Here is a 25,263-nt window from a genome sequence, read left to right on the forward strand (position 1 = left end):
TGCGTACAGTTTCAGTTTTAAGGTTGCAAATACACATTTACGATGTACAGACCTAGCCAGCGATGTGCTGTTTGTTATATAGTTTAGCCTAAGGAAATTTCGTGGGAAAGTAAAGTTCTGTAGTTTCACGATCACTGTAGCACCGTCGTTGAGACACTGACTTGACCCTTGCTCGGATGGAGCAGGATAAAAATCGTTATCTAACCGTTCTCTGTGCTCCCCCTACATCTTTTAAGACTGATTACAGAACGGATACTTCAATAAGACCACTACCGTTTTGATTTCCTAGCGTTGTCCAGTCCTTATGTAATAAAGACGCCCTCTAGACGTCAAATTCTAACTTTTTTGCTAAACGAGAAACTTCAATGGGTGGCTTGGCGGAGAAGTGTCAAACTAAAAGGCCAAGGGATTCATCGTACATTGTGCTCCTTTTTTTTTCACGTAACTTCTAGTGACAGTGCTTTATTAATTTGGAAAGAAATAAAGTTGCACCATGGGCTGGATACATCGTTAAGCCTTATCTCCCACAGTAAATGGTTGGGTTTCTCGATTCCCAACTAGGAAGTAATAAGACTACTCCCATCCCACTATTTTCTGTACTTGCTTCCACAATCGTTATTTAATAATAATCCAGGCCAATAATATTGTTCTTCCTAAAATAACAATAGCAGTAAGATCACGACTAACATTGTTAGCAATATACGCGAAATAATCTCATCTTGCCGGCCGGAGTGACCGAGCGGTTCTAGGCGCTACAGTCTGGAACCGCGAGACCGCTACGGTCGCAGGTTCGAATCCTGCCTCGGGCAAGGATGTGTGTGATGTCCTTAGGTTAGTTAGGTTTAACTAGTTCTAAGTTCTAGGGGACTGATGACCTCAGAAGTCCCATAGTGCTCAGAGCCATTTGAACCATTTTTGTTGTGACTGCTTATACTGACAGCAGCGTTATTGTTGTGTTGCAGACTACCCCATCTGGAACTACGATGGCAGCTCAACGTACCAGTCCGAGGGGCACAACTCCGACCTGTACCTGCACCCGGTAGCTGTGTACAAGGATCCGTTTCGGCCCGGTGCAGAAAACGTGCTTGTGCTCTGCGACACCTACAAGCCGAACAAGGAACCCACAGGTTAGTTGCCCACCGCCGTCTCCAGGCAACTGCCGCGGGACATTAAAAGTATCTCTTCTGCGCTGTCCGCAGCTCGTGCTGCCTCTGGATCACGGGGTCTCGGGTTCGATTCCCGGCCGGGTCGGGGATTTTCTCCGCTCGGGGACTGGGTGTTGTGTTGTCCGCATCAGTTCATCATCATTCGTGGAAGTGGCGAGTCTAAACTGTGTAAAGATTGAGAATTTGTACGGGCGCTGACGACCGCGCAGTTGAGCGCCCCACGAATCAAACAGCATCATAATAATATCATAATCATTACCATTTACTGCGCTCTGTGCGATGATTAAGGTGGAACGTAAAGAGATGACAGTATGAATCATTGCGAAGGAAAATCTCGCACAAAAGTGTGTGTACTATTCCCCCGACATAACAGCAGTTTGAAACCGATAGGAAAGGAAACTGCGCGAGTAGTAGTAAAACATCTTCCTTACTCGATTGTCTTTTGTTGTTAATTTGCCTTTACACGTAAGTCCGACGGAAAAGAACAGAATGGAAACGTTTGAGATACAGCGTAATATGATGAGACTGAAAATTAAATGGACTGAGACGAAATGTCGTGGTTCGCCACATAATCCGCAAGAAAAGAAATCTGTGGCGAACACTAATTAGGAGGATAGGATGGCAGGACATGTGCTGAGACGCAAGGGAATGACTTCCATGGTACACATACATACATACATACATGAAACTGAGGACGTAAAGTGCAGGTGCCACTTTGAGATGGAGAGATTGGCATAGGAGAGGAAATTTTGATAGGCAGTGAACCGATTACACAAAAAGAAAAAATATTGCAGCTACGTGTAAACTCCTCTAGCCACCGTAAGGTGTATAGCGGAGGGTACTCTGCCCCATTTAGTACACAGAGCAAGTGAAATGACTGTTTTCGGTATCTCCCCCCCCCCCCCCCCAAATCTCTCTCTTATCTTATTCTCATGATCGTGAGAATACCGGCTCTCTAAATATACCCAACAGGGTTACTCAAAAACGTTGTCTTTCTTCCCAAGACTGCCATTTAAACGCCACGAGGATCTCTGTTACGCAGTTGTATGCCTGTTAGATCACTGCAGCACATCTGATGTCTGCTGTCATGCTTACGTGGTATGGACCCAATCACCGAAGCAGTATTTGAGGGTCGGTTGCATTAGCTTTTTGCGACAACAATGCTTTGCTGTTGATAACGGCACTGTCAGCGTACAATCTGAAAGTGCTCTGACAGATAGGTCATTGACGCACTCGTATACTAAGAAATCTGAAGGGTTCTATTATGCTTCCATGGGACACACCGGATCATACTTCAGTTTCTGTTCAACATTCTCCGTTCAGTATAACGTCCTACCAGTTAAAAAGTCTTAAAAGCCAATCACACACTTGTGAAATACAGGGTGAACTACGGTATTTTTGGTTATGTCATCATGGTATTTTGGCAAACACTTTCGCAAACCTGGAAAGATTCCATCTTCCGTTCAGACCCGATATCTTAGACACAACCTGTATCTGCTGTTTGTGTCACGTTTCCTAAACCCTTGTTGATTCTTTGGGAACTACATTCCTCCAGTCGGTCATAGATGATGATACAGAATCTGCAAGAGGCAAGAGCTTATAACCTTTTGTGAAGTCACCGCCAGCTCTGCAACTCCGGTAGCAAGTGGGCTCCTAATCAGAACTAGTATTCACATTCTTTGACGTACGCAGCATCCCTTATTTACGCTTTCCGTCTGCAACTTCGTCCTTAACCATCGACTAACCTTGATGGCTGTGAAACAACCCTGCAGTGTTCAGTCCAATTCCCACGGTGGGAAGCTGTGACTGGTTGTGAGGACTGTCTAGCAACTCCATATTGTTTCACTGCATACCTGCCCTTGAGACCAAAATAATTTCTTCAGAGTACTCTGGTAACAGATCCTGCAGGATCTGCACCACAGTGATCTCGTGAAGTGATATCCTCGGTAGCTTTACTAATGAGTTGGAAGCGCACCACGCGCTAACTGCACGATTAACCGAAAAGCCGCTCCCGACGATACACCCATCACCGCGCGACTGACGGATCCTTACGGTGGTAAACATGCCGGCCACCGTAAATTTCATATTGACAATGCAGCGCATAAATACATATTGATTCCCTTCCGAATAGGCCATATTTTTAGCAATTAACGGATGCAAGTTTCCTGTTATCGCTTCTGCCTGTTAAGATGGATCTTCCGGATTCCATTCCCAGTGCCATTTTTGTAAGGTGGAAATCTGTTATGTAGTGCCCTCAGCTTCGTGAGGCTAATTGGGATGTTATTGAATTTAAAGGTGCCAGCCGGATGGTTAAGTTAAGCTCCAGGGTTCACTGACTCCCCTTGTCTTATCGCCATCAACAATATATAACTTCATGATGGAAAGGTGCCATTTCCCGCGAGGACTCCATTTAAGTTGCTCAGCTTACAGCCAGTAGTGCCCTACAATGCAAACTGAAGTCCCAGCTAGGCACCGTCTACATAGATACTCCGCAAGCCACCGTACGATGCGTGGCAGAGCGTACTCTGTATCACCACTAGTAATTTCCTTTCCTGTTCCGCTCACAATTACAGGAAGGGAAAAATGACTGCCTATATCCCTCCATATGAGCCTTAACTTATCTTCGTGGTCCTTACGCGCAGTGTGTTGGCAACAGTTGAATCGTTCGGCAGTCAGCTTGATGCCAGTTCTCTAATCTTCTCAATAACGGTTCTCGAAAAGAACGTCGCCTTCCCTCCAGAGATTCCCATTTGAGTTCCCGAAGCATCTCCGTAACACTTGTTTTTCGAACCTACCGATAAGATTTCTAGCAGCCCCCCTCTGAATTGCTTAGATGTCTTCCTTCAATCCGATCTGATACGGATCCCAAACACTACAGCAGTACTCGCGAATATGTCGTATTAGCGTCCCATAAGCGGTCTCCTTTACAGGTCAACCGCTCTTTCCTAAAATTCTCCCAATAAACCGAAATCGCCCATTCGCCTTCGCTTACCACCGTTCTCAAAAGCTCGTTTCATATCGCTTTGCAACGTTGCGCCCAGATATTTAAACGACTTGACTGACAACCAGGACGCTAGTAATATCCTAACATTACAGGTTCCTTCTTTCTACTCACCCGCATTAACTTAAATTTTTCTACATTTAGAGCTAGCTGCCATTCATCACATCAACTGGAAATTTTATAAGAGCCGTGTTGTCTTCCTACAGCCACTCAACTTCGACACCACACCACCATCAATAAACAACCGCAGTTTGCTGCCACCTTGCCCGCCACTTACGTAAACAGAACAGCAGCTTCCTAACCACACTTCCTTGGGGGCACTCCTGACGATGCCTCTCTCGCTGCGTCAACACATGACAAGACAGCCGTAGATGGCAATGCATATTTATTGCACATTCGGACTAAACGCCAAAAAATACCTTGGCTTTACCAAAAGCTTTTTTCCCGTTCGTGGCAGATGGCGCTGTAGTCGATAAAGTTCAATTTTGCGGAGTTTACAAATAAGAACTGACTCATTTGATGTTGCTTCATATTATCGATAAATATGTAAATATTTGATATCATTAAGTTTAATTTAGTTTTGCAAGTGCGATTGTGCAGTAAAATTTTTTTTTTAATTTGAAAGTCTGGCAAATAACGTTTTTTCGGCGAATCCTTCCAATCACACCAACAGCTTGACTGAATTCGGTGTGTTCTTCCCTTCAACCGCTGTAACTCTTGAGCCGATTACAGCGCGTCACCTTCCACGAATGGAAAAAAAAAGTTTTCAGGTAATCCCTAAGTATTTTTTTGGCGTAGAATCCGAATCTACAGTAAAGAGTTCCAATCTGAAAAAAGAGTTCATCCCCATGGTGGGGGTTCGGGTGAGGGAATTAGTAGCTAGCCAGTTTTAACACAGACAGATGTCCCCTTTGAAAGCACTGACTTCTCATCTGGAACATTTTTTCATTCGCGCGTGTTTTACGAGATACTTCGCAGTTCAGGGAAAACAAGCACCCTGTATAGTACGCTCCAGTGAAGCGCTAAAACATTTAACAAAAATAAATTGGCCCTTTGTTCGACAATACTATTCTCACTCCGCCTCATCGACAGCATTTATACGCAGTGTAATTACCACAAATCAAGATCTCGTTTATAAGAGTCACTGGGCACGTAAATTCAAATACTTCATTTTTCATAAAAATAGGATTTAATATTCTCTCTTCACAACTTTAGCTTATTGTTGTAAGTTCACATCAGAAGTCAACGGAGCGCAAAGCGACAGCACTGTCAAATGATGCTAGAGGGGAAAGTGATGTTATGGGAACATATGTGATAAAAGTCCGAATATAGAATCAGAATTAAGGACCCAGTAATTATAAAGTTTATTAATCGCCAAAACAAAATTCACAATGGATGTTCTTGATAACTTATGTATGGTAAATTGCGAAGAAATGGATCAATAGGAAACATGTCGTTTGCTATAGAAACAGACAGACAGACAGAGAGAGAGAGAGCATCATTTGCCTCTGCGTCGAGTGACTCTTCCGTAATTTATATCCATCGATTAACGCAGGAACCATATTCCGCCGATTTCTGTCAGTACTACAATGAGGTGACGAAAGTCATGGTATAGCGATTTGCGGATACATAAGCGGCAGTATTGCGTACGCAAGGTATTTCATTGTAGTAGATGTAATTTGCACTCGGGTGAGTCATGAGAAAAGGTTTCGAACGTAATTATGGCCGCAAGACAGGAATTAAGACTTTCAACGCGGAATAGTAGTTTGAGCTACACATACGTGACATCCAATTTTGGAAACCGCGTTCGATATTCCGAGATCAACAGTGTGTGTGCGCTGAGAATACCAAATTTCAGGCGTTACCTCTCACCACACACAACGCAGTGGCCGATGACCTTAATTAACGACCGAGACCAGTGGCGTTTGCGTAGAATCATCAGTGGTAACAGACAAGCAATACTGCGCGAAATAACCCCAGAAATCAATGTGGGACGTACGACAAACGTATACATTAGGGAAGAGCGGCGAAATCTGGCGTTGTTGGGCTGTGGCAGCAGACGACCGACGCGGTTGCCTTTGCTAACAACGCGACACAGCAGCACTTCTCCTCGGCTCGTGGCTGTATTGGTTGGACCCCAGACGACCGGAAAACTATGACCTAATCATACAAGTTCCGATTTTGGTTGGTAAGAGCTGATCATAGGGTTAGGAAATGGCACAGACACCACGAAGCTACGGACCAAAGTTGTTAACAAGGCACTGTGCAAGCTGGTGTGGAGCTGTAATAATGGAATGGGCTGGATCCTCTCGTCCAACTGAACCGATCAAAGACAGGAAACGTTTATGTTCGGCTACTTGGAAACTATTTGCAGCCATTCAGGGACTTAATGTTACCAATGTTATGGATGACAATGTGCCATGTCACCAGGCCACAATTGTTCACGATTGGTTTGAAGAACGTTCTGGACAGTTCGATCGAATGGTTTGGCCATCCGGATAGCCCGACATAAATCCCGTCGTACATTTATTGGACATAATCGAGAGGTCAATTAGTGCACACAATCCTGTTCCTGCAACAAATTGGCAATTATGGACAGCTACAAAGGCAGCAAGGCTATGTACTTCTGCAGGGGACTTCCAGCGACTTGTTGAGTCAGTGTGACGTAGAGTTACTACACTACGCCGGGAAAAAGTGGCCCCCCACACGATTTTAGAGATATATCATGACTTTTGTCACCACCTTGTATACCGTGGTTCTGCTCCTACTCCTCGTCTTCCAGTAAACAGCTTATCATTGCCCTTGTCCACGAAGCCTTTTTCCAGGATCTCGCGCGCGCGTTTATTTGCCACAGCGGGCCAGATGCTCTGACGGTTTTGGCCCTGCGTCATTTGGCTTAGTTCTGCGATGTTAGTGGAGAGAAACAAAAATAGGGTGGTGTTACTGCGACGTTTAGCGACCAACAAGACGAGCCCGACCGTCGCCTGGTGAGAGGTGGGACGATTCGGAGGCCCCTGTAATTAGGAGAGAGTCGCAGTCGCAGCTACAACAGAGGCCTACCGTCTTGACGGACGGACGGAGGCTGCAGCCGCGGAGATCGTTAGCAGTCCCCTCGTTACGGCTGGCTGCCGCACCGCACCCTCAGCCGTGCTCTCGTCGGCCCTCGTCCTGTCGACAGAAGTCACCAATTCTGCACGCGCCTGGTCAGCCAGCATGCCAGCATGCCTTCGTGTCTGCTAGAGACGCAGGACCGAGTGCACGCAACTGCAGTGCCACAATCTGTGCCTTTGACGCCCTTAGTTATAATGAGATAGCTACTAAGTGTACATATGGGGCGAGACTCTGCCTTGAGCTGTCAGAATCTGACCTGCCACAAGAACTACCCACTACACCACAGCTGCAAATACTTTTCGTTTGGTATTAGGAATGAAAGGGGTTCGATTCAACCTTGGGAGGGAGGTAGGTAGGTAGGTAGGTAGGTAGGTGGGTAGGTGGGTGGTGGTATTGTGTATTAAACCGGGGACTTAGTTAGAAACAATGAAGACGCTTTGTCCTGCTGTAGCAGGTGGTTCACAACAGCCCACAGCAGTCCACCCGCCCACGTGGTGGTGGTATCTTTATTCTGAGGTGCAATATCTTTTGAAAATTCTAATAAGAGAATATCTTCGGTTTTGTTGTACATTACAAACTGTAAACCATGTCTCCATCATATTACATTTGCACTTAATCAGTCAGAATGACATGTGGAATGGAACTATCAATGCATACAATCTCCCCCCCCCCCCCCCCCACACACACACACACACTGTACGTACAAATGTTAGTGAATGGACACAATGTCACAAGATAATTTTCAATCTGGACTTAGGACTGGCACTGGCTAAATTGAAACAAGGTATTTCTGTTGACTGTTAAACACAAAAATAAATTATTACATATTATTACTTAAAATATGGAATTAATTTACCTAATAAAGAAAACTATGTACAGTTAAGTTCAACAATAAGTACTACATTATGTGATGGCTGGTTTTCTTTTTTTTTTTCTGCATCATCATCGGTATTCACTTTTAATTTGTGTATCTGCCATTCTGCTGTTGTATTATTTGTTACAGCTATAATTTTATTTTTCCGATTTCAGCATCGAGCAAGTCTAAAGCTGGATCAGAAAATAAAAGAAAGAAGAAACAAACTTTGACTGAGCAGATTACATTTTATAACTATACACTGATACTAGTGAATTGCTTAGATTAAACAAAAAAAATTGAGTGAGGGCATGTTTACATTACTTAGTATGGCAGGCCTTCCCCTTAAAGGGTTTAAATGCTCTTATGGCTTCAATACTGACTTGATGCAATATAAATCTGGTTTGGTGCTGATTGTACATTGTTCCTCTTTGATGCTTGCACATAATGATAGTGTCTAACTAGTGATCTACTTATTTTGCAGAATCCAATAAGCGATACAAGTGCTTAGAGGCAATGGAGCGAGCAGCAGCACACAAACCGTGGTTTGGTATCGAGCAGGAGTACACACTACTGGACACAGACCTTCACCCCTTCGGCTGGCCAAAGAATGGCTTTCCTGGACCCCAAGGGCCCTACTACTGTGGTGTCGGTGCCAACAAGGTGTACGCACGTGAGCTTGTGGAGGCACATTACCGTGCTTGCCTGTATGCAGGCATTGATATTGCAGGAACCAATGCAGAGGTCATGCCTGCACAGGTCAGTGCCCGAAAACACTTACTCAGCTATTCCAAACTGAATGCTAAAAGCTGTTTTTGCACCAAAAGCTATGGCTCTCCAGCCCTGTGATGAAACTGACAATTCATTTTCGTTCTCCATACTAGCTTCAACTATTTATAAAAGCCCTGCGAATATCGAAACAAATAAAACAAAAGGTGGTTTGTGTCCTAAATAAGTAAACTGAAGTATGCATCTAGAATACTATATTTTTGATTAAATTATCTTCGTCAGTGTTGCAGCTGTTTCTGTAAAAATAGGTCATGTAGATTGGTCAGCCAAAACTCCTTGTAGGAATTAAGTCCTCTAACACAGTTTGGTTTGCTTGCAGTCACTTATGTCCTTAACTTTTCTTTTTACTCATGGATACATCTACTGTATGCATGGGCAGATAAAGTAACAAATCATATGGTCTAAATTTGGAAGTTATTTGAAATTACCGCCCATTACTTGTTCAGACCACTAGAGTAAACTTCTCATATCAAAATGTTTGTTTGAAACTGGAACCATTCATTTGATTAAATTTTGTCACAAATGTTTAATGACAACTACATTAATAAAATATTTCTTCCAGTGGGAATTTCAAGTCGGCCCTGGTGAGGGTATGAAATGTGCTGACGATCTTTGGGTGGCTCGATATATCCTACACCGGATATCTGAGGAATATGGCATTGTAGTTACATTGGATCCAAAACCAATGCCAGGGAACTGGAATGGTGCAGGAGCACACTGTAACTTTTCAACTCTGGAAATGAGAGAAGAAAATGGCATAATGTAAGTACAATTTATATAAATGTTGACCAAACGGCATACAGTATACAGAAATTTTACGCTACATTGACCCTCTCAAAGAGGGTTATAAAAATAAGGTTTTACTCAGATAAGTTAGTATTCCACACTACTCAACTTTGAAAACTTTCTTTTCTCATTCTAGAGAAATTGAGAAAGCTATCGACAAGCTTTCGAAGCAACATTTGCGCCATATTCAAGCATATGATCCCAAGGGTGGGAAGGACAATGAAAGGCGATTGACTGGAGCCCATGAGACATCGTCCATTCACAATTTCTCAGCAGGTATGCACAGATACCACACCTCAACAAATATCTCTTCCCCCCCCCCCCCCCCTTAAGTTGACTGCCCATCTATTAGACACAATTTCTATACACATTCTTATCTAATTCTGTGTTAAGGAATGACACACAACCATTCAAATTACAGGTGTTGCTAATCGTGGTGCCAGCATTCGCATTCCTCGTGAAGTAGCAGAACGGAAGCAGGGCTACCTGGAAGACCGTCGACCATCATCAAACTGTGATCCGTATGCAGTGTGTGAAGCACTGGTCCGCACATGCGTTCTCAATGAGTAGATTTTATATAGCTTGTTGTTACTTGCTGCTGTACCTTACACAAAATCGAAAACTTGTACAGATAAGCCATATCATTTGAGCACCATGAGCACACCAAATTTTTATACATACGGTGTGTAACAAAATTAAATTTTACTTCAGAGACATTGTTTAGCCACTTGAAAGTAAATTGGTATGAATATAGAATTTAGTGATTGTATTGATCAAACTGCAGATATTTTAAAATGCTTTTGTACATAAAAGTTAAGTGTTATTGGATGGAGTACTGAATGAAATGAGAAATTTTTAATTGTTAAACGAATTTGCTAAGTAAAGGCTACATTAGTTCCTGAATAGCAAAATGCTCATTTACTGAGTGTGAAAGTGCATATTTTATTGCCATTAAGGAAACAGTAAATATTGTCTGCATGTAAGTTAAAGGGTGGTGCTTTTTTACTATAATTAGTGAACAGCTCTTCTGTGATCAGTTTTAACAAATTGTAAAGCATCCATCAATAGTCTGAGGCCTCTGTCAAAATGAGTGGAATGTGTTTGCTTTTAATACTCAAGATACATTCTCTACATCTGTAATTCCTTTACGTATCTTATTTGTAATTTCTTTCCCAATTAAATGTATAATTTGTTTTTTTACTATCACCAAGTATTCAGGTTTGGACTGGAGAGTAATGCTGCCAACTGCAAACGCTACACCAACCTCCATGATGAGATGATGTCTGTGCTCATGTACAAACACCAGATTACAATATTTTTATATCAAACATATTTCTGAATAATTCTGTGAAAGCATTTGCACATTACACATCACACTTTCCACATTGTACAATGTTATGTAATATAGGGCAGCAACATTTATTCCATAAGAAAATTATGAAAAACAATGTTATTAATTCTGTTGCTATATTCTATGAAATACAAAACAAATAATAAAGTGCCTTTATTTTGTATGCAATAAAGATATTATATGGTTACATGTTGTTTTCATATATATACATTCACTTCCTCTACAAAAGCACGAAGGATGAGATTTCAGCCACACAAAATTCACATTGGTTTTAATTTACTTTTCTCAGTTTCCAAACAGGAAACAAATGTGTACAGCAGCACACAACTGATTCACGTTCATGGTTTTTTGGCCATCTTCATCTGTGCTTGCTGAAACTGCTGCTGCAACTTTGTTAAGGCTGCTCGATGACTTTCTTGTTGTTTTTCTAGTGAAGCTAGAGTGTCATCAGCCCGTTTTCTGAAAGGGGAACCATAATTATTATATCGGAAATGCTTGTTTCCACATTTGAATATTTACCCAACTGATTATCTGTGGATTTAACTTGACCCCTGCAGCAAATTTTAAGGAGCTAAAAGTTTACTGGAACAGTCATGTAATAATATTTTATTGCCTCAATGTGTATGAATTTGCTAAAGTTAATAAAGAATGTCTCCAACATAATTGCTACAACATTAAAAGCAATCTCATGCCGTAAGTGGGACAATACAAAAATGTGTTCTGAACCAAAGAGACCTTACAGACTGGTCCTCTTGGATTTCTCTAGAATTTGAAGCTCCGTATCCAAAAAATTTCCTATAAGAGTAAAATATATTAGCAGTCATCAGAGATATCCTAAAGTTCATTATCATAGTTCATGCACAGTCAGGGAAAAATGGGCTCTTGGTCAGAGATGCAATAAGGTATATGTAGGCAAAGGAAAAAAACTGCTGCAGTTGGAATGCAATTCCTCATGCTAGTTAAAGACAAAAGTGTATCTATAAAAACCTAGTCTCAGCAACAGGTTTAATAGAAATGCAATTTGAAAATAGCTCTGGCGAAACTGTGTAAAGCATGGACAAGAACAGGTAGCAGAAACTACAGTGCTAGAGCTATCCCACTGGCTCAGTGAGGCGAGGCAGTGCCATGAGGAACAGATACTCACTTGCCAATGTTCACATGAAACTTTTTTTCCCGTTAAAATATCATACAATTTACACACCTCCACAATGCAATTTCTTTCCATTACTGTTACCTTTATTATATAACATGAACTACTTACAGATGTAAACAACCACTTTATTTTGTGTATGACACAATTAAAGCCAATGGAAAAGAATGCCTACAGCACCATCTGAGGTACAAAACATGTATTCCATGCTAGACATTTGATGTCCTGCCTCATCTTCAAAGGCAGTATATACACATACGAGCAACTTTCACTTTAGAGATGATATTCACAGTGACCACCTTCGATTTGCAAACACTTCACCACTCACTGGATCATGCTTTGCTGGACCTTATGGGCCACAGCTGCAGCCACCATAGCCCAAGTGACATTCAGGTAAGCTATTAGCTCATGTACATCCATGGAGTACTATAAACCTCTTCCTTTGCAAGGATGCAAAGAAAAACCTAGTGGATTAAGATCCAGGGAACATTAAGGCCAGAACATTGGACCGCCACCATCAATCCATTTTTCCTGTTAATGCTTAATTTAAATAATTACACACATTCCAAAGTGGTGACAGCTATGGCTTCAGCATGCTGGCACACTGTCACAAACACCAAGTGGAAGGTTTTCTAATGCATCACACAAAGTATTGCAAAGAAACATGTTACAGGGGTGTATTAAATTTGTCTGGCAATAGGTAAAAGCACTCCTCCCACACGTTTATGCCAAAGTCACGTTCATGGGTGACGTGGGTTGTGATCCCACCAACAACAGGTGTTGAGGTTGAAAATACCTTCATTAGTAAAAGTAGACTCGTCAAACTACATCACATTATTTATAAAATGTTTGTCTTCCATTTCATACAAAAGCCACCCACAAAACTACTCATTGAATGCAGTCTTCTGGCCACTGGTGTTAACATGTAATAATATGGATGCAGTCCACTGTGCAACACCTCAATGACCAGTCTGAGATATCTGTAACTGCTTTGCAATATCACAGGTACTTTTCTGAGGTGACTTGTGAATGGTTTCAAGAATTGTATCCTCTATTTGTGGAGTAAGTCTAGCCTTTGGCTGACCTCTGTCCACTACTTGTGGATAAAGATTACTGGTTTACCAAATGTGTTGCTCCAGGTGACTAAAAACATTATCGGAATGGCACCTTTGAGAGGTTACCATGCAGCAGCAGCTTGGTTATTGGACAGACCCAGTATTGAAAGCCTAATGATGTGTTCATCATGAAGCCATCCTACATGAACACGACAGGACCCATTACAGTTGGGCACTGCGTTATTAGTAGATGGATGGATCCCACTGTCATGTGATAAAATGATGTCCTGCATATGAATGATAACTATGGAACAGACATCTAAAAAAAAATAGACAAGGGCTTGAGCCATAGCTCCGTCCTCGCAACAATCAACTCAGTGAGTTATGATGGCTGGTATAATAGTTCTGGGTGATACACATTCCTCTGCACAATGTGACAGTATTGACACCTTTCATTTTCATAAAGTTCTCAAAATGCACCCAATCTGATTTTGCTTGATAAACTTTGGTCTGGAATCTGATTGAGGAATCACATGCTGACCTGTAAGTGCAGTATTTTGTTTTCTTCCCACTGTACAAATCAAAGGCACCCACATCAGAAAGAAAAAAAGAGGGGGGGGGGGGGGGGGGGGGGAAGAGGCACCATGGGCCTCCCCCAACTCTTAGCAGGATGACAAAGTGTAGTCTAGTGGTTTTTCTTTCAAGAAAGTCATGTACATAGGTTTGAAACATGATCAGTATAGTTACTTAAGAGTTGGCATCTGTTTTCCAAAATATTAAAAATACTCCATGGCCCCACTCTATGCCTGCAACCCCCCCTCCCCACCACACACACACACACACACACACACACACACACACACACACACACACACACACACACACACACACACACAAAATTGAATGGGTGCCCTTGATATTAACTGTTAGCTTACATGCTGAAAATTCTATCCATAATGATAATACCACCACAGATAAAGTAACCTCTTGGAGACCTAGATGGATGATACACACTTAAAGGTCAATAGTTAATACCCATCACTGAAAGATCTCCCAGTTTTACATCAGTATCAAAATACAGAGTTTATAAATAACACAAGGAAGTGAATACAGAGAAATTAGGTTGGTTTGGGAAGCCAAATAAAATAACTGATTTTGAACTTTTCATCTTTCTTTTGCTCCAGAAAAACAACACAAAGTTGAAATAAAATGTTATGTCTGCTCTGAAACAGTCAGTTCTGTTTGACTATATGCTCAAATGATTTAACAGAGACTGATAGAATGGGACTCACTCTTGAAAAAGGTCTTTCCCTGCCAAATTATTTCAATTTGAGTATTCACATTTTGTCTCAAAGGACAATCAAAAACAAGATTCAACCTTGTTGTTTACACATCTTTATTTGTGAAAATGAAATGGTTCATGTGAGAGTTAACAGTAATGTTACTCATTCTTAGAGAAATATAGCAACAAATATTTTTTGCTGTATCTGAGTCACATTTTGCTTCCGGAGGAGGAGGGGGGGGGGGGGGGTGCCAACTCCACAGTTGGCCAGCCCTGAAAAGTTTTTCCTGTTGTCTACCATTTCATATTCAGAAAAAAAAAAAAAAACTAGGGCCTCCATGCTTGTAAGATGGCTATGGTCAATCTAAATCTTTCCCTTGGCTGTAAAGGTCAAGCTTTCTAACTCCAATAAAACACACAGTAAAATAATAACTTTTATTGTGGTGTGATCCTTCAGAATTCTTGTTGTGTTGACATGAAAGCATACTGTTAAACATCACCAGCAGAAATACTTTGTCGATCACTGACAGTAATTATTAATCTACATCACATTTCTGCTTGTTGCTGACATTTGATACGTGCTAGGAGGATGACAGATAAATGCAAATGTGTTGTTCCAATTATTGCAAAGAAATCAAAACTTCTAGATAGCTTAGAAAATTGCAAATCTACAGTAAAATGCTCAGGGTTGTGGGGCAGTGAGCTGTTAAATGTTGCAAGCAACCTAAGTGACTGGAGACTTTAACTTACATGAAACCAGACAAAGCACTGAACTCATGGTTCCATATCACATCCGACATTAGAAAAAACAGAAGAGATTCATAAACTTTAAAAACTGAAGGAAATTTCAACACTTCATCAGTATGCCCGACTCATTTAAACATTGCTATGGAATTCAAGAAACTGCTGTTTATAGCGAGAAATTTAGTGCTAACAAAGACACAGCTTCCAATTTCTGCAATTCTTCGTTTACAGTGAATAGAACAGTTTTCTCCACATCATCAGATTTACAAAATTTCAGCCTCTGTCACTGAACAGCATCCTACTTCTTAAATATGTGCAGTGACAGATTGGCATTAATTCTGATTACCAGGAACCTGCTATTTGAGCCCTTCAACTTCTGTTCTCCGTTGCAATATGGGAAAAGTGCAAGCAAGAGGAATGTTTTGCACAGTACTCTTAAGAGAAATCATAATCACAAAAATGAACTAATGAAGTCTGATGGCCATCTAAGGGATACTAAGCAGAATGAGAATTTGAAAGCATCACATACATAAAAGTAAAGACTGATCAATACATATAATTTGATTAACTTGATACTTTGAATGTTAAAGAACCAACAAGTAAGTACAAAGTTGGAAATTGTTTTGTTTCAAAACTTTATTGCAACTCCAAACTGACAATGTTTAGTTCTTTGTGTTTAGTTTCATAACAGCCACAGTAAATCTGTTGAATCAAATACACGATTATTTTCTCAAATAAAGCCTCAATCGTATTTCCTTTTTCCTATTTATAACAACATTTGAGAGAACTGTGCCTCCATAACCATTAAATCAAATTAAACACACAATAAAGCCACTTAACCTTTTGATATGTAGAAAGAATAAAAACTGTGAAAGCACTTTTCTCTTAATTACCAAAAATGCTTGTGCTTTCTTGATGCTGTAAATACTGGAAGAACTATTTTAACCTACTCAAATCGATGGAGGATTTTTAATACAATTTATTTTCTACATCTATACCGAACAAGCTAAAATATAGTATGTAGAGGAGGGTACTTTGTTTACAATTGCCACTTACATTTCCTATCCTACTCGCAAATTATGAACAGAAATAACAATTGCTGGTAAAGCCTGAATCACTCTCAATCTTTGCTTCATGGTCTTTTAGCAAAATATACAAAGCAGGAAGCAAGATTGGTTCAGTCCTCTATGGACATACACTCTCAAAATTTTAAGAGTAAACCACATCATGGTGCACAGCAAATGTCTCATAGTGTGACACTGGAGCTGGGTCAACACCTCCAATGACACTTTCAGACTTCCTAGATGAACCTGTAACCAAACATGCTGTTCTTTGAATTTTCTGTATTTCATCTACGATACCTTAGTTACAAAAATCAGATGGGGAAACAATAGGCAGTGAGGGCAGAGCATTGCCAGCTGCTCTTGAACAATACTGTGTTTACATACTATGTTCTCAACAACATGCTACATATTATTTTTCAACACTAGTCACTGGGAGACATTTCATGTAATACCCACTATGCATTTTTCACCCCCAACCACTCTTTTTCCCAGTGACAAAGTATTTTTCTGCTTGATAGTAGCTGATAACATGCAAGGATATAGCATTTAATTCACAAATGTTCTACTAGGCAGGAAATGACACTTTTACCTAAATTTGTACATGCACAGTGATTACATAAATATATGCATCATACTTTTCAGTACAAGGAGAATAAAAATCACAAAGATAGAATGCTGTAAACACAAAACTGTTTTATTAGTCACCATCCAATTAGAGACAGCATATGGAGGAAGGGATATGATATAGTTGCCAATATGGAAGTAGGCAGCTCCAGATAATATCTCTCAGCTTCCTCCAACTAACCTTGCTTTGCCCCACACAATGCTATGTTGCTGTGACCCACACCAGCTAACTGCAATTCAGTATGTACATATGATCAAGTTTTGAATTATTCCCTGATGTCCTTATACTTCACAAGTTTCATGGCATACACTACGATTATGTTCACTGTTCGCGGGTTTACATTTTGCTCTTCTGTAGTTTTAAGATACTGTAGTTGCCAGTGCATTTCAATGCTGAATTTCAGTCTGTAGGGTGATGGATACATATTAGAGTGTTAAAGAGATGCAAAGACACAGCTTTATGGTCTGTTCGTCCTACTCAGGCAAGACATGGGAAAAAGTACTGTGGCTAACAACATGTAAGTCTGTGCACAGGATCTATCACAAGTAAATAATAATAGAATAATGGCAACACATTGGTTACCAAAATGAATTCCACTATTTTCTCCTCACTGGATGGACCTATAAGGTCTAAGAGAGAACAAATTTGTGTCCAGCAGCTTTTTCTGTCACACATGCTAAATAATTTGTCATCCTCATACACTGAAGAACCAAAGAAACTGTTACACCTGCCTAATATCATGCAGGGGCCCCCCCTCTAGCACACGAAGTGCTGCAAGACAACATGGCATGGACTCTACTAATGTCCGAAGTAGTGGTGGAGGGAACTGACACCAGGAATCTTGCAGGGCTGTCCATAAAAGTACAAGAAGGTGGAGGTCTGTTCTGAACAGCACGTTACAAGACAACCCAGATATGCTCAATAATGTTCATTTCTGGGGAGTTTGGTGGCCAATAGAAATGTTTAAACTCAGAAGAGTGTTCCTGGAACCACTCTTTAGCAATTCTGGACCTGTGGGGTGTTGCATTGTCCTGTTGGAATTGTCGGAATGCAAAATGGACATGAATGGATGTAGGTGATCAGAGTCATATCTAAACATCTAGGGTGTCCCATATCACTTCAACTGCACACACCCCACGCCATTATGATCCTCCACCAGCTCGAACAGTCCCCCGCTGACATGCAGGATCCATGATTCATGAGGTTGTCTCCAGTCCCATACACATCCATCCGCTCGATATAATTTGAAACAAGACTCATCTGACCAGGCAACACGTTTCCAATCATCGACAGTCCAATGCAGGAAAAGGCAATCAGCACAAGTTCTTTCTTTAACTACCCAGTAAGTGTTCTCACAGGATACTGGCCAGTCATCGCCATTGTTTCTTTTCTCAGCATGTCATCTCCTGTGTTGCCAAAAGTTCCTTTTTTGTGCAAACTGAAATTTATTCCATTTGCATTTTATGAGCCGATTAAAGAATGAAGTCTTTTGTCAATTATAACTTTTCACGTATACTACCATTTACAAGGATCATTCAATAAAGACAGAGTGATATTAAAAAATGTTTATTACAAAATAATCTATCGAAATCAATATTTCCCCCTTTAAATATAGTCATCCTTCAGAGTGATGCACTTGTCCCATCTTATCCACTTTTGGAAGATGTCCTCTAATCCATTTCTTGATAATCACTTCGAAACCACCACTAAAGCCTTCAATGCATTATTGTCAGAGGCAAATTAACATTCTGGGAGTATGTTTTCGTGGGAAGCATATGCAAAACTGTTGCTGCAAGGGCAACGTTCCATACATTGTTCCGAAACAAGGGGTTAAAAAACCACTAAACAAGCAGATGGGATGCAAAGGATAAAACTTTAATGTAGGCAGGCAATATTTTATTTATATGTTAAGGGTAATTTACTTTTAAGAAAGTCATTTTGTAAGACTGGAATGTAGAGCTAAAAGTCATGTTTGCATGACAATGCAAGAGGTCTACTGTGTCACTTAGTATTTGAGTTAATGAGCAAGGCAACGGACCCTTGAGAGATGATGTGAGCTTACGCAATCTAAGGAGATATTTCTAGGTGACGATACCCATAGTAAGTGTATGAAATATATCATACTATTAATATCAAAGGAAAATAAATTTGTTAGAGCTTATGGAAGATGGGAAGCAGCCATAAGATTTGATGTAGTAAATGCAGAGTGTTTAAAATTGCCACCCTGGTATAATCTTGAGAGTGTGGACTTATTTTACAGATCAAAGGTGGAAGTAGTCATGGTGTAGACCTAGTCCGGAGCAAGACCCTGAGGGGCCGATCTTACCTTTGGAGGGGTGCAGTATAATGTTGCTAGCTTGCTTATAGTGGAACTTGTAGGAATTTGTAAGGAAGCAGTCATGAAGTATTGCAGTAGCAACTGTGGGCCAGTAAGACCATATGCTGACATGTAGGTCAGTATAACACACATGCAAAATGATTGCAAGATGTGCCAGACATGCTTGGTGGAACCTGAAGTGCACAGTGGTTAAGAGTCATAGCAAGCAGGATAATGTCACCACCTCAGGACAAGAGCTGTATTGTAAGCTATGTGACCAGGGGCAGGGTAATATGCGTAAGAGCCAGATGAATAGATGGGAATTTGGAAGTAGATTCATTTGGTGTCTAGCAGAACCACCATGACGCCAGGTGCACGCTAAACTAGACAACTAGACCCAGCCAGCTGCATTTATGGGTTTGAGACCAGGTTGGGTCAGGCACCTCCTGCACTAGTCTGCTTGTGGGATTTGGTACTACAGTTTTGCTGATCTGTTGTCACCAGACTCTTGCCAGGATAATCTGCCTCCGCAGTGGACACGAGCTGGTCCTCAGTCGCCAGTGTGGCCATTCCACAGCAGAATGCCATCACAGCAGTAGCAGAAGAGTGCCGCTGATGTCAATGCCATCGCCTGCTATCAGGCTGTTGACAACACAGTGTGCCTACACATGCATCTCTTTCACAAGGCAGAAGCCAAACCCCTGCAAGCCATGAGCTGAAGCTGAATAAAACATTTCTCTTGACCAGTAGTGCATTAAGGGTCCGCCAACCAACACTCCGCCATTCAACCTACTGTGTGCCATTTGTCCCTACAGTATTATGAGAATTCAGTTACATTAGCACAGATTGTCCATAAAACAAGACAATTTCAGAACTAAAATTTATGGGTTAAACATTTAAAGTAATCAAAATTAATATATCTATAAGATAAAATTCTGTCGACCATTACCTCTTTTCGAGTGTGTCTTTGAGAAAATAGTAATGATCCAGAACCAAAAACAAACCATTTTATCCTACTTTTGAAAAACAAAACATGCCGTGGCATGCATCAGACACGCAACAGAGATGATCTAAGGACATTTCAAGAAAATTTCTATTTCACATTTCTTAAATTATAGACTTAAGTCTCAGAAAGTAAAGAAATTTAAATAGTAAGGAAAGAGAATTCAAGAGGATGGTTAACCCTTTCACTGCTGTGGAAGTGTGTATGTGTGCTGCCTGGGTTTTCCTACAGTGCTACTGATGTCTGTGCAAGTCCTGAACCGCCAAACTCTCACTGCTGCAGCCTAATTACTTAAGAATCTCAGTGGATGTTTTGAATATTTATTTTGGATATTTTTTCCATTTGCAAAAAAACCTCATTCCAATATCTTTAACTGTTTACGAAATATTACAATTGTTATGGTCACATAATTCCCAATTCGCAGGGATGAAAATGGGCAAATTGCACACAACCGTCTGTAGGATATAAAAATCTATGACTTGAGAACAAAATGAGATACCATTGTGCTCTCAGTTTTCATTACTGCAGTGTTGGTTTCATGTATTTTAAGCTACCTGCATTTTTCCACGTTTGGGCAGTAGTTTGCGCCGACACATAACATGATAGGACACTTCATGCTGTAGATATTGTGGGAAGTAAGATATGTATGCACCTTATGTTGGTGCTCTATTCATTCTGAGCTGCAATTCTTGTTCAGTATGGTGTGTCGAGGTTAATCTCATAAAGAAATCACCGATTTACTTGCTGCCAAAGAGCTTTTAGAGGATTTTGACACTGAAAGAGACTATTCTGGGCAAAATTGTGCAATTGAAGGTATGTGGCCGATCGTCTATTAATAATAGATCACTGTAACCATTTACACAAAAGTCTGTTTCAACTGCTCATTTCTGTTACGACTTCATTAGTGCTGCAGTGTTGTTGACAGCATTATTCTTTTCAGACAATAAACTGAATGGAATCAGTTTATCAGAAGAGAATGCCACTAGCTTACACACTGTCTTTACCACTTACACAATATCATGAAAAATTCTTGCGAAGGTACATTCCATGGGGTTGGTGTTTCTCTATTGATCCATTGTGGACACAGGACAGTGGCTTGCCAAATATTTACCGAAGAACCTCGCAAAACTACCATATGTCTTGAGGTGTTGTCAAGTCTTTGAGGAGCACTCTAATAACAGACTCACAGTATCCAGACACTGGTGGCTTTAGTATGCTAATGTCAACACATCTGATTGTCTACACATGGACTGCATTTGGGGCCTGAAGATGGCATACTGAAATGCTGAAACTGGTTGCCAAAATAAAATAGCGTCTTATGACATATGGCTGTTTAGTGACTTTCTTTGCTAAAGGTCGGTGTTTTTGTTCAAAGGTTTTTCTAACCAATGAAGCCATAGAGAACTGAATGCTCTAATAAATCTATATGCATTGCAAGTTCTAGCAAAGAGTTGTAGTAACAATGAACTGAAACCTCATTCAATACTGATTTTATCGAAGCTAGTGACATTTGGTGAAATTAGACATTTCCTGGGCCCTGTTTTTCATGCTTGTGTTGCAAGAAGGCCAAGAATAGTCTGTCACTGGAACACTAATCCAGTGACGATTTACAAGTTTTGTCCACAGCTGACTGGGCATTTGCAGTTTACACAGGAACTTGACAAGCAAAAGAGATTAGGAAAGAATGATTTCATTCACTCCTCAAAGTGTTTCCTTATGACAGTAATATCAAAGAGCAGTATACCTGGGCATGTCTCCCATCCAAGGGACTTCTCATAGATGGAGGCATCTGTCCATTTCATGTTCATGTGAGTTTTTGTGTCTATATTCAGAGTAAACTACAAAAATACAGTTTGATGATATATGCTGCTGCAGCAGCAAACAATAGTCCCATAACTAATTTTGAGGTTTACACTGGAAAATAGACCGTCAACAATGCATAATTTGCAGCTGTCATGTGGCTGCTCTCTGACAGTGATCTGCTGAACAATGGCCACACTGTTCACCTAGACGCATTTTGCTCTAGCCTAGGTGTCTTCAAGCAGTTGGATCAGGAATGAACTGGTGCTGTGGGTACTGTAAGCAAATCCAGGCAAACAATGTAAAAAGATTTAGTTGCAACTAAATTGAAAGAGGATGAAATGACATAGTATGTGAAGAAAACGTGTTAGCAATTAAATGAAAAGACAGCTGTGCTGTATATTCATTGTCTATGAGGAACATATCATCATTTGGATCATCCAGCCATTAGAATACAATGTGAACAATGCTGGTGTCAACCTTGCAGACCAACATTTGCAGTACAATGTATTTCTGCAGAGAATGGTCAAATGCTGGAGGAAATTGTACATAAATCTTTTGCTAATGGCACTATCAAGTGCATCTTAGTCTTACAATTCAGTGCACCAGAAGACAGTAACTATGTCTATCACCATACTTGCAGCTGCGCTCACTGATGGGGGTGTGCAACAAGTTACTGGCACCACTGTAAAATACAGAACTGTAGGTAGCTTGACACAGACACATTTTCTGGAATATATGCCAACTGGAAGTAGGAAACATGCTGCTAATGCATAGCATGGTGAACCTCCAGGTGCAAGAAAGCAAATGGAAAAACTTCTCCCACAAAGAGACATGTTACCAGCATGAGTGATGTGGTGCAGCTTTGTCTGTGAAACCTTTCATTATATCCATTGTGGGCAACAAATTGCAACTGAGTTTTAAATTGATTGTTTATGTATGTACAATATGCAACCAGTAGCTTTTTTAATTTCATACGATTTATTGTAACATTAAGTAGATTTGTCATAGATACCATGAGGCAGTGCAATCATCATGACACTTGCATCTAACTGTACATGGTTCACAAGATTATGTTTCTGTACATCTCCACCTGATTATTAGTTCATGGGACAATAAAACATTTCAAATTCAAAAAGCTCCTGTTTTCATATTATACTTACATTAACTGTGAATTTATGGAACCAACCTTTTATCATGATCTAGAAAGGAACAGTATGCGATACATTACAAATTTCATACAGAATCAAACAGGAGTGTGTAGAAGACACGTGTGTTTAAAAATATACCTCATGAATTTTTTCAACTATAAAACTCTTTCAAATTTCCTAAATCTGTGCCAAGGATGATATGCTTATACTCACAAACTATTCACTGAAAAACAATTATGTTGCAGAATATAAGACACACAAAAGTGATACTAAAATTGTGCTGCATTCAGCAAAATATGTCAACAAATGAGAGACTAGAATTCCTCTTAATATTGTTAAATTTGTATGATTACTGCAGCTCAGTGAAGAAAATAGGTCCAGTACTGTAGCTGTTTAACATGAAGACATCAAAAGATAACCAGCAAAATAATAACACAAAGAGGTGCTGATAGAGGAAGAGGACACAGTGAGAGAGTGAATGAGTCCCAGAGGAGAAGAAGAGAACAACAAAAGCTAAAGTACTGAAACAGTTTATGATACCTAAGAGGTCCAAAAGATCATTAATAAAAAATTAAGTAAAAAATAATTAGTTTCCATAAGTTTATTAACAACTCTGACAAAACTGTTGTCAGTGAGAAATCTGTGTGACTTGGGTATTTGGTCTAAGCCTGGTGTTCCATAGTCAATGTACTTAACAGCTTCAAGGATGATCTGGGCTCAATTACATGTACTGTCAACGATATTTTCTTAGGAAGATGACTGAGAAGGATGCAAAGAGATTCACAAGGTCAATCAAGCAGCTTTTTTCGAACTGGCGAGTCTCAGTAAAATACACACAGTGAAGTGAATGAAAAAATTCATCTTGTGGGTTATTCCATGTAAAATCAACACACAGTCTAAATCTCACAATCTCACATTTTCTTGAAGTTTGGCACAGATGTAGTGATGATATGGACTTAAAAAATATGAAATTTTACTGACAAGGGAATCTCCGCATTGCACCACCCTCAGGTTTAGTGGTAAGATGGCCCAGTGGATAGCCCTTCAGAAACTGAACATAGATCAAGCATGAAAACAGGCAGAAGATGTACTGAACTGTGAAGAAGGTCCAACCCTAACAAGTACAACACTGAGGGTAGGACAAGAGCCATGGTGACGGGGCCAAGAGGTCACGGTATTTGACTGACAGGTGGGCGAGCTAAGTGCAAAACTCGGTTTCACAAACAAATTTTTTTTATTTTTTTAAATTACCATCACAAGTAAATGTGATGAATAGCGAGAGCAGGCGAGATACCACATAGATAGCCCACAGAAATGAAAAACAACAAATAAACAAGTATGAGCTACGTTACAACAAAGGAATTCAAGAGTCAAAACTTCCAAAACGGAATGCAAGAGTCATAACACGTAGTACACATATAGAACAAATAGGAAGTACATATGTCCGGAGGCTCACTGCCTTGTAATCATGGGATTCCAGTGTCAAGTCCTGTTGAAAAAATACAAGATTTCCTATACAAATTAAATTACAAACCTCTTAGTAGATCGGACCCCACTGTGTAGGTGCGATGCAAGATCAATGCACTGTGGTATGAGAACACTACATCTAAACAAACAAACATTGGAACAAATACATCACGGACTTCAACTGACTACAGTGCACTGTGGAGGGAGGACTCCTTTTGATGAAGCTATTTGGCTAGCAGTAGATTGATTGTGCCTTTGGACGTGCGCATGTTAAATACGCGAGTGATATTCTGTGGGCAGTACGAATCTTGCAATTATAGCTTGCGATCTGCATAACAAGACCCTTAAACATTTTCCAAACTTTAAGGAATCAACAAGTTCCTTAACAGATCAGATGATTGTGCAACATTCATACGATTATTTCCCGCATTTATTGATAAATAATATATGTGATGATGAAGATACGTTGCTGATTGCTGCATGACTATGTACCAGATGATGATGATGATCCATATGAGGAACACAACGAAGAGATGTCACAATGTCGA

General features: G+C 40.4%; 2 protein-coding genes across 5 annotated transcripts in view; one reads left to right on the forward strand and one right to left on the reverse strand.

Moving 5' to 3' along the window:
• Positions 1-11,244, forward strand: part of LOC126188069 (glutamine synthetase 2 cytoplasmic-like) — a 423,240-nt gene extending 411,996 nt beyond the window's left edge. For all 4 annotated transcript variants that reach the window (XM_049929519.1, XM_049929528.1, XM_049929545.1 and 1 more), the window contains exons 3-7: positions 963-1,127; positions 8,616-8,890; positions 9,483-9,682; positions 9,843-9,982; positions 10,128-11,244. In XM_049929519.1, the coding sequence (XP_049785476.1) occupies positions 963-1,127; positions 8,616-8,890; positions 9,483-9,682; positions 9,843-9,982; positions 10,128-10,276 (929 nt within the window). In that variant the 3' untranslated portion in view covers positions 10,277-11,244. The remainder of the gene's footprint in view (positions 1-962; positions 1,128-8,615; positions 8,891-9,482; positions 9,683-9,842; positions 9,983-10,127) is intronic.
• The window catches only part of LOC126188093 (prefoldin subunit 6), a 44,665-nt gene continuing 30,597 nt past the window's right edge, over positions 11,196-25,263 (reverse strand). The window contains exon 4 of the mRNA XM_049929555.1: positions 11,196-11,516. Coding sequence (XP_049785512.1) covers positions 11,396-11,516 — 121 coding nt within the window. The 3' untranslated portion in view covers positions 11,196-11,395. The remainder of the gene's footprint in view (positions 11,517-25,263) is intronic.

This window comes from Schistocerca cancellata, chromosome 1 (genome assembly GCF_023864275.1).
Source record: "Schistocerca cancellata isolate TAMUIC-IGC-003103 chromosome 1, iqSchCanc2.1, whole genome shotgun sequence".
Taxonomy (NCBI): Eukaryota; Metazoa; Arthropoda; class Insecta; order Orthoptera; family Acrididae; genus Schistocerca; species Schistocerca cancellata.